General features: G+C 43.5%; 1 protein-coding gene across 1 annotated transcript; it reads right to left on the reverse strand.

The window, feature by feature from the left end:
- Positions 1-251: 251 nt before the first annotated feature.
- Positions 252-2,259, reverse strand: LOC136462466 (lecithin-cholesterol acyltransferase-like 1). The gene is made up of 2 exons (XM_066461565.1): positions 1,687-2,259; positions 252-554 (listed from the first exon to the last, which is right to left on the reverse strand). Exons 1-2 carry the CDS (start codon positions 2,257-2,259, stop codon positions 252-254), a joined length of 876 nt encoding a protein of 291 aa, XP_066317662.1.
- Between the last annotated feature and the right edge of the window lie 7,725 nt (positions 2,260-9,984).

Raw genomic sequence — 9,984 nt, forward strand, 5'->3', positions numbered from 1 at the left:
GTTTGAAGGATCAATTCACCTTGACAAGTTTATGATATACGAAGACAGACATGGAGCGTGATAGTAGCATGGCTCCCTTGGTTGGTTGGCCTAGACGCATTATCTGCAGAGAATGCACCTGGGTGCAGAATTACATATATAATTTATATGTATGGTTCGATACATATTGTTAATTTTTAGATGCAAAACTTATTTTGACATGAAAAATAAAGCTGCATGTAACTCGAAGCAAATGGAGCACATGATGTGCCCTATGAAGAAGTGGCTTGGTTTGCTTCCAAAATTGCTTCAACCACCCGGCTGAGCGCAACATGATCTGAGATCATACCGATGTGCGTCATGTTTGGGATCAAAACGGACTTGAAGTAACGTTGATCCGGGTCATCCCCGACAAAAGTTTGTAGTGCCAGCATGGTGTCCAAGCTGACTATCCCATCGCCGTCACCGTTCACCACCTGAGGCTTGGGACTGAAGTTGCCATCCCAGTAGACCAACCTATGGATCGTCGGCACACCAACGCCATTGGTAGACGTCATCGGCACGAGTGGTGTCGACTGATTCGCAGGCGTGGGCGAATTAGAGTCATTTGTTCAATCCGAAGCATAAACAAAGAAAGGGGTAATCTTACGAAAAAGAAGCTTTTTCTTTCTAATAAAGTAAAAAAAAGTACCCACGGAAATGTCCAAATTGCAAATAAAAAAAAAGGAAAGTAAAGGATATATTTTAACCCGAAACGGATATCTTTGTATCTTTTTTCTTTTTGTTATTTCTAACTCATATTTATGAGATAATAAAATATGATAAAAGCTATACAAAAAATAGGTTCACGTAAGAAAGTGCGTATTGGTTTGCGTAGGAATGCCCGTTTTAGTTTACGGAAGAGTGCACGTAGAATAACAAGAGGGGTTATTCATGTTCAAGCCAGTTTCAACAATACCATTATAACCGTTACAGACCCACAAGGTCGGGTGGTTTTCTGGTCCTCTGTAGGTACTTGTGGATTCAAAAGCTCAAGAAAAACATCACCCTATGCTAGTCAAAGAACAACAATAGATGCTATTCGTACAGTGGGTTTGCAACGAGCAGAAGTTATGGTAAAAGGTGCTGGTAGCGGAAGAGGTGCCGCATTACGAGCCATTGCTAAAAGTGGTGTACGGTTAAGTTGTATACGCGATGTAACACCTATGCCGCATAATGGATGTCGACCTCTAAAAAAAGACGTCTGTAAAAAAAACCGCTTTCAAGAGAAATAAACGATTCAATGATCAAATAATAATACTAGTCTGTTATGGTTCGAGAAGAGATAACAGGATCCACTCAAACACTAGAGTGGAAGTGTGTTGAATCAAGAGTAGATAGTAAACGTCTTTATTATGGTCGTTTCATTCTGTCTCCGCTTAGAAAAGGGCAAGCAGATACTGTCGGTATTGCCTTGCGAAGAGCTTTACTTGGAGAAATAGAAGGAACATGTATCACACGCGCCAAATTTGGGAACGTGCCACATGAATATTCCACAATAGTAGGTATTGAAGAATCCATACAAGAAATTTTACTAAATTTAAAAGAAATTGTATTGAGAAGTAATCTCTATGGAGTTAGAGACGCATCAATTTACGTCAAAGGTCCTAGATACATAACCGCTCAAGATATAATCTTACCGCCTTCCATAGAAATCGTTGATACGACACAACCCAGCGTCCTTGTTTGGTACCGCTCGACCACGTCGTTGGAGAAGTCTACCGCGGCAAGGAACTCAGGCATGTTCTGGGCAGAGTAGTTCTGGGCTCGCGTGATCACCAGGGGCGTGTTGCCGTACACCATCGGGGACGGCAGGCGGGAGAGCGTGCTGGCGAAGCTCCTGTTCCCGAACGACAGCACGCTGCCCAGCAGCGTCGGCGACGGGGTAGTGCTGGCCCTGCTGGAGGCGAGGACCTGCAGGGTCAGCGCCGAGCCGCCGACGGCGTGGCAGACCATGACCAGGTGCTTGACGTACCTGCTGCGCCACGGCAGGGGGCTCCGGTTGAGGAACTCCGTGGCGAAGAGGCCGCCGAAGCTGTGGGTCACGAGGATGACCGGCCTGTTCCCGTTCGTCACGCTCGCGTGCTCCACCAGGAGGCTCAGGCTGGAGCGGAAGTCGGCGAACGCCCTGGACGCCACGCCGGGCGCCGCCGGCGCGTATCGGAAGTCGTACGGGGCGCCGAACAGGTTGGCTCCCTCTGTGTATCCGATGCCTTCCAGTGCCTCCACGAGCCTCTCCATGCAGGTGTTCCTATAATAAATAAGGATATGGCGCACGAGACAAAACAAGATTTCACCACCGTATCTCCTGTAAAATTCGACATTTATCCTTAAATATAATACATTCTAGAGAACAAAAACTAGTTTTGCATTAAATAATTTTCATTTATCAGCCAATCACCATTAATCATGTTTATGATAAGGTCTGATTAGAAAATAAAATGAGAATACATGCGTCTTTTATGTTCTCTCTTAATTTGTTTTAAAATTTCTAGAATACACTGTATTACGAGCAGAGGGACTATATATATGATCACCTTGTTGAAAGTACAGTGTTGCTTTCGGTTAAAAATAAGTACAGTGTTGCTCTTTGGAGATTTCTGGTTGAACTTCGTCTGACTACTCGGCTAAATTTTTGTAGGCACTAGGCGGTGAGTCATGACCCATGGTGAATTGCTCCTAAGAGAGTTATTGACTCCATACCTGCTCGGCCAAAGGGTAGTGTCGGGTTTATAAATCCGGGGATCCTCATGGACTGGCTTCTCAGCAAAGGCTCGGTCCAGCAGACGACATTGTAAAAGACGCACAAACTTTTGGGCTAGCCCAAACACCTAAATGACAGGCCAGAAGGGTGATCCAATCTCCGACCGGAAGGCCTGGACAAGGAGGAACAACACTCGCTTCCGACTCTGGCCCGCCTTTCTGACCGGAAGGCCTAGCCAAACACCGCCTCCAACTCCGACCCGCGTCTCCGACCGGGGATGCACCGAACCCCTGCTTACAGCTCTTCTCCGACTGGCGCAGTCAGAGCCAACTGGAATCAACCGACCGGGGACGCCCGCTCGGTGAGGACTAGAAAATGGACGGAGCAAGTAAGGCAGGACACTCAAGTCGACCGTGATACCGAGGACCGTACCATGTACGCCTGCAGGACAGTAACCGACAGGACATGTCAGAAGGGTGCCCTACAACCTTCCAGGCATGCCAGAACTCAAACAGTGTTGTGGGCGCCAACATTTATCCTACAGTGTTGTAGGCGCCATCAACTCCCATATCAGACAAATGTGGTAAGGCTCCCCCATATGCCTCTGAACATCAATAGTGTTGTGGGCGCCGTCATCTACCATACATGGTGAATACGGTAAAACCTCCCATATGCGTCTGACAACGACAGTGTTATGGGCGTTTACCATCATCTTGTACCCGATGGCATGGGCAACAAGACTCAGTAGCATGCGTACTCTATCTCTCTCTCACTTGTAAGGCCGTCCCCTTCATCTATAAAAGGGGATGCGCTCTCTCCCAAAAGATAGATCCTAGAGTTCACTCGCACACAACAGCAGAACCACTAGGTTCAAACCTTGAGCACACGCTCAAACACTTAGCATATAGCGAAGCTCCCGTCACTCTCGGCCCTTTAGACCAGAGTCCGATCAGACCTCTTGTACCCCTATCTTTCTCCCTTCTGTTTTGTTTACACCAAAATTTGAGAGAAAAAATGTGGGAATTCGAAGGCTTCCAAGATTGTGCCAATCAAGGAATCGATTGCATAAGGATCGATATCAACTGATTCAGATACGACTCTGGAATCAGATCTCTTTGGATGACGTTAGTAGATAGCAATGATGAGATATGGTTGGCGCCAGGAAACTATATATCAGACTCTATAAAAGGGGAAAGATTAGGGTCCAAGTTATCTTAAATTAGGAATGTTTTCTTCTATGCCAAGGATTGTAATGAGTCATGCTCGAGTAGGATTCATGTTTAGGCTTCAGGTATAAATACTGGACCTCGGCTATTGTAAGAGGACACACAATCAATCAAATACAAGTTACTTACTTTTTTCGGCTCCGGCCACCCCTTAGGAGTAGGAGTAGAGTAGATCTCGACGAGTTCTTCAGCGAGCAGGGCTGTATCGGTCCGGCCAACCTCCGGCTTGTCTGCACGTACCATCATGGCTTATACTTTTGTTCGTATGGCTGCATCGATTCGGTCGACCTCCGCTGTGACTCTGGTATAAGCTAGTTATTGACTCTTGTTCAGTTCAAGTACGGCTGCATCGATCTGGTCGACCTCCACCGCTCGAACTAGATTATGGTCAAGTTATTGGCTCTATCTAAGGGTGGCATCCTTCGGATAGACTTATTAAGTTACCGATATTACTTATTACTTTCATTATTTATTTAATTACAACAATATTACTTCGCCCGATTGTGATTGATCTAGATCGGACTTATATCTTGTTTAACCCATCGTTTGTTAATCTAAACTGATCAAATCTGCATCCTAAATGATGAGTTATGTTTTATCGACTGTTTTACGTCAATCTTGATCGTGCATAATGTGCGGTTAAGGCATGTCTGGTCTTGAATAGATCTATTGGCTAACGAAAACCGTTCCATGGCCTGTGTGATTCTGCCTCGCACCCTACTGTTAGCACCATGGAGTGGGGATCGTTATTTGGTAGATCTGTTCCTGATAGGGCATGACCTTAACTGTACACTATGCCTAAATCGGCTATTTTAGCCGATATCGAGTGCTTTCACATATGCAGTTCACGTTATGAGACCGTTGAAGTAAAGATAGGTTGAAAGATGTGTTAGCCCCATGATCTTATTATTGTATTACGACCTGCATGATTCTGTCTCATGTCCACTGATATTAGTAATAAGTTAGGGTCATCAAATTTATCACTGTTTCTATGGCCTACATGATTCTGCCTTATGCCCCACTGGTCATAACGATAGATGAGATCTAATATGTTCATTAGAATTATCTCTATTAAATGGTTAAATGATGATGAGCTGCTTCTTTTATATAAAAAGGGATTCGGTTACTTGCAGTCATTGGGTTAACATAAATTGATTATCGTTGACATCCTATCGCCATTGACTAATATTTGTCTAAATAATGATATTCATCTTGAATGATAACCGGTTTTCTTTCCATAAACCCATGAGCTTTAAATGATTTATTCTTATGAGTATGCTGGAATCGACTATTTAGTCGATCTTCTTCCATATCAGCTCTTAGAGCCACACATTTAGGACTGTCTGGCAACACCGGCATGTTCCGCCTTAAATTAGTGATTAGCTTTCTCTTCTTGTCAATTGTAGGGTCAAATTGACTAGCACATCTCAGGAGGAGTACGTAGTATCGACCATCCCTGCATTGAAGCCAGGTAGATCTACAGCTCCATCGAGCAAACCCTTCTGGCTTGCTCGTGTGCCCTCGGCATGGGACAAAATTTTGTGCCGACACATGTTTTGGCATGCTCAGTGGGACCCCACAATCATCATGGCGGTTTACAACAACAATGACATCCTTATGGTATATTGCGAAGACCTACTTGATGGAGATAAAGGTGTCATCAGCAAAGCTATAGAAGAATTTCAGAACAAGTGTTTGTTGTCCTACACCAAAACATGTGACAATACAATTGTTCAGAAATATCCACTACCAAGAGTTCTATTGCACGGGCAGACAGATGCAGATGAAGCTGAAGATAGGCATTTCTTCATGGAAGTTGTAAACAAATCTGTTTGTGATGCCATATCAAGCCATAATGAAGTTTTCTTGGACACATTCCACAATACCATGAAAGAGGTCTTTCATGGGTTTCCAGTTGGTTAGGTTGGGTCAGCTTATTACAATATTCCACATCTGTCGACCCAAGAGACTAATCAAGTTGGTACCAACCATCAAGAAGCAGCATCAGCTGGTAATGATGATGTCCAGACAGTTTAGAGTTCATCTGAACAAGCTCAAGGTACTACTATGAGTCAGATACAGTATAATCCTGGATCATCAGTGCAGCATGTGCAACAGTCGACGAAGCAAGGTCAGAACCAGGTGATTAATTTTGGCACATCAGGCCACATACCATCGCTGGCTCAAAAAATAGCACCATTAATTCAAAGGATCCATAGAGATATAGATCTTCATGTCTATAATCAGAGACTTGAAGTAGCAAACTAGCAAAGGACCCAACAGATAGAGATTCTACAAGGGTATCATTATGGCACAGATTATAACACCCTTCACATGATTCTGAATCCAGGGTATCAAGGCACCTGGGATTTCAATCCACGGATGGGTCAGCAAGTGCAGAGAAATCCAAATTCACATTCTGACGAGTTGTTGCTAAAGGTGACCGAGATGATGAAGAATCAATTTGGTCTGAAGCCAAAAGGGCTAACCTTCTCGTACAAACGCCCATATCCAGAATGATTTGATTTGGTCGCTCTTCTTATAAATTACAGGCTCATAGAAATTGCTAAGTTCACTGGCCAAGACAGCATAAGCACGATAGAACATGTCAGTCGGTATCTTACATAGTTGGGCGAAGCATCCGTTGAAGAGGCCCATCGAGTTCATTTCTTCTTCTTGTCCGTGTCAGGGCCAGCCTTCACTTGGTTTTCATCACTGCTAGTCAACTCTATTGCCAATTGGACTGACCTAGAAAAGAAATTTCATACATATTTTTATACTGGGACCAGAGAAAAGAAGATTACTGATTTGACAACTATAAGATAGAAAACTAATGAATCATGCATTGAGTTTCTTTAGAGGTTCTAGGAAACTAGGAATTTGCGCTTCTCATTAAATTTGGCTGATGATCAGCTAGCCGCTTTGGCCGTTCAAGGGATGCTCCGAACATGGAAAGAAAAACTGCTAGGACAAGAATTTGACAACCTGTGTCAATTGGCTCAACGAGTGGCGGTGCTCAATAGCCAATTCCAGAGTATGCGTAGAGATATCTGATTCCAGAAGAGTACCACAATAGTCGAAGCTTATAATCCATACTCAGTCGATGACAGCTATGAAGATGAAGAAGAAGAGGTTGTCGTGGCTAAATGGAATTGGGACAAAAAGATAGTAATGGTACCAAATCCTTGGGGAAGAGGAGTCGAGGAGAGCTATGACTTTGACATCACAAAATTAGACAAGTTCTTCAATTTCTTGCTTGAGAAGGGACATATCAAGTTGCCCGATAATCATGTTATGTTGCCCCCTGATTAGTTGAAGAATAAGAAGTTCTGCATGTTCCATAACACTACTTCTCATTCCACTAATGAATGCAAAATTTTCTGGCAGCATATACAGAGGGCTATTCAGCAAGGAAGACTAAAATTTGATACACATTGGAAAATGAAAGTTGATGATAATCCTTTCCTAGGAGATCAAAACATGGTCAATGCTAGGCTGCTTAGAGGAAAGACTAAGGTCCTAACATCAACCAAATCAAGAGAAGCTGGAATAGTCGATCCTAAGAGGCAAATATCGGTCGACGAATACAGGGAAATTAAAAGACATCGCGACAAGCAAAAGAGCCGATATGACTTTATGAGTAGGGAGAAACATCAAAAGAAGGGATGACAAATCCACGAGTTACATCTCAAATTCGGTTTAATAAATGGCAACGACAGAAGGAAAAGGATTATTAGCGTTGGTTAGAAAAGCAAGAATACCAGCGTCAATGGGAAAAAGAGAGGTATGAAAGAAAGCAAGCTGAATGACATTAGAATTGTTCTTTCTTCAGATATTGCTGGAATGAAGGTTTGAAGTTGCCTGTCAGGAATGACTATCTAGAGTGCAGTGATCAATATTGGGAGTTTAGACAATCTCAAGCCAATCGCAGGTCTATCCATGCTCAAGATGCGTATCATCATAATAACATGGATCGGCGCTTGAAAAATGGAAATATTCATAATCGGCTTAGAAAAAGAGTTGTTGATCAAGACTGGGCTGATTATGAAGAAGAAAGTAATGAGAGAAAATATGTTTGGCAGGAAGGCCAATGGTGTCCAGGAGGTTTGACAAGAAGCCAGAAGAGAAGGGTGCAATGCCTAAGGAATAGAGAGTTGGAACAGGCTCAGGCATCCGGTAAACCTCAAGTATGGCATACTAAGCAAGCAGCCGATAGAAAGCAACCATCGGCTAATATTCAAATGGCTTTTCTGTTGCCATCAGAATTTAGAGCTTTGGCAGATCAAGAAGTTTATTCGGATTTCGATGAATCGGAGTATGAAGAGATAGTTGCCAAGTTGACAGTTATACAGCAGGCTATATTTGATAAACTAGTCAAGCATCGACACTTAAAGGCTTTATATGTAAAAGGTTTAGTTGATGGGAAGCCGATGAACAAGATGTTGGTAGATGGAGGTGCTTCTGCCAATCTCATGCATTACACCACTTTTCACAAACTTGGCAAGAGACCAGGAGATCTGTTTGAGATCGACATGATGCTTAAGGACTTTTTGGGTAATGTGTCCAAGACCTAGGGGGCAATGAACGTCGAACTAACAATCGGGAGTAAGACTCTGCTCACCACATTCTTCGTCATCGATGGAAAAGGGTTGTACAGTTTGCTCCTTGGTCATGATTGGATTCATGTGAATTGTTGTGTACCATCGACTATGCATTAGTGTTTGATTCAATGGCATAGAGATGATGTTGAACTGGTTCACGCTGATGAGTCTGTGAGCATCGCAACAGCCGATCCAGTCTTTTGGGAACTAGGAGACTTCAAATGCTTTTCTAGCAAGATATGGGAAGGAGGCTTCATTAAAATCAGCAATGAAAGCCAACAGCCATTGCAAGCAATCGGCTCTGAGAGTTTGTTTTAGTAAATAGTCATGACTCCATGTTGGCCATTGGATTAAGGAAGAATAAGCACTGGTCCTCGAGATGGGCTTAGGCCGATGTATGTGAACACTAAGTTGAGTCATAAGTGTAATTCAGAGTTGATAGATCTATTAAAGGAAGTTCTGTTTCGCTTAATGATATGCTTGGCCTAGATTGATCGATCATTTAACCTTTGGTATGAAAAGTTCTAGTGCAACCTATCAATAGCGATCGATGAAAATATTTGAAGAAATATTATCCTAGCATTTGATCAACACTTGATAGCTGATTCATTTAGTCATCAGCTTTAATAGCCGGTACCAGAAAATTTATAGCCTCTAGTTAAAAAATGAAAATCTTCAAAGACATAAAAGCTGATACGATATGTATCGCCTCCAGAGCAAACAATAAAAACAAAGACAATCATACACAAGAGCATTGCACAAGGACACGTTCATAGAAGAGCAAGGAACTATGTTAATTAATTTGCCCTAAGTACCGACTAATCAAAGACCTTGTTCACCACATCTTGAGCAGATGTGATGTCCACGATGGGCTCAGCCGCGACGACAAACTCTTCGAGTAGATCCTCATGCTCCTAGGGGCCATCACCCATTGGGAATCTAGCCTCCATAGTGTGGAGCTCGTACCTGGTCTAGACTTGCGTCGTGGTCAGTGCCACTGACATGGCATGATGAACGCTGTGGAGGGCGATCTCCTGAACATGGGTCAGAATGTCTTGGAGGCGAGCGTTGATGAGGGGACCCCAAGCATTGATGGCATCTACAGCTGTGTTTGCCGATAGTTGGAGGGACTCCAACTGCACCATCAGGGCTGACAATCACAGAAAACAAAAAACTATCAAGATAAAGACAATGGAAATTAGAATAGAAGCGTTCATGGAACTCATCTTACCCGCCACCATGGCATCAGACTTGACCAGCCGCGCTTGACCAGCACTGGCCTCTTCCTTGGCTGCATGAAGGGCAGCCTGAGAGACCCCAAGGTGGATCTCGAGTTGGCCATTTTCCCAAGTCGCCTCGGCATAGCGGTTCTAAGCCACCCTCCACTCATAAAGAAAACGCTGGGCATCATCGCTGTTGTAGGAGTCAGAAGAAT

This window comes from Miscanthus floridulus, chromosome 1, assembly GCF_019320115.1.
Source record: "Miscanthus floridulus cultivar M001 chromosome 1, ASM1932011v1, whole genome shotgun sequence".
Classification (NCBI taxonomy): domain Eukaryota; kingdom Viridiplantae; phylum Streptophyta; class Magnoliopsida; order Poales; family Poaceae; genus Miscanthus; species Miscanthus floridulus.

Excerpts from the sequence above, each read along its gene's own strand:
- LOC136462466 (XM_066461565.1), bottom strand. The coding sequence starts at position 2,259 with ATGGAGAGGCTCGTGGAGGCACTGGAAGGCATCGGATACACAGAGGGA. Across the intron at positions 555-1,686 it reads AAACAAGGACGCTGGGTTGT|TCGACACCACTCGTGCCGAT; the intron begins GTCGTATCAACG and ends CCTGCGAATCAG.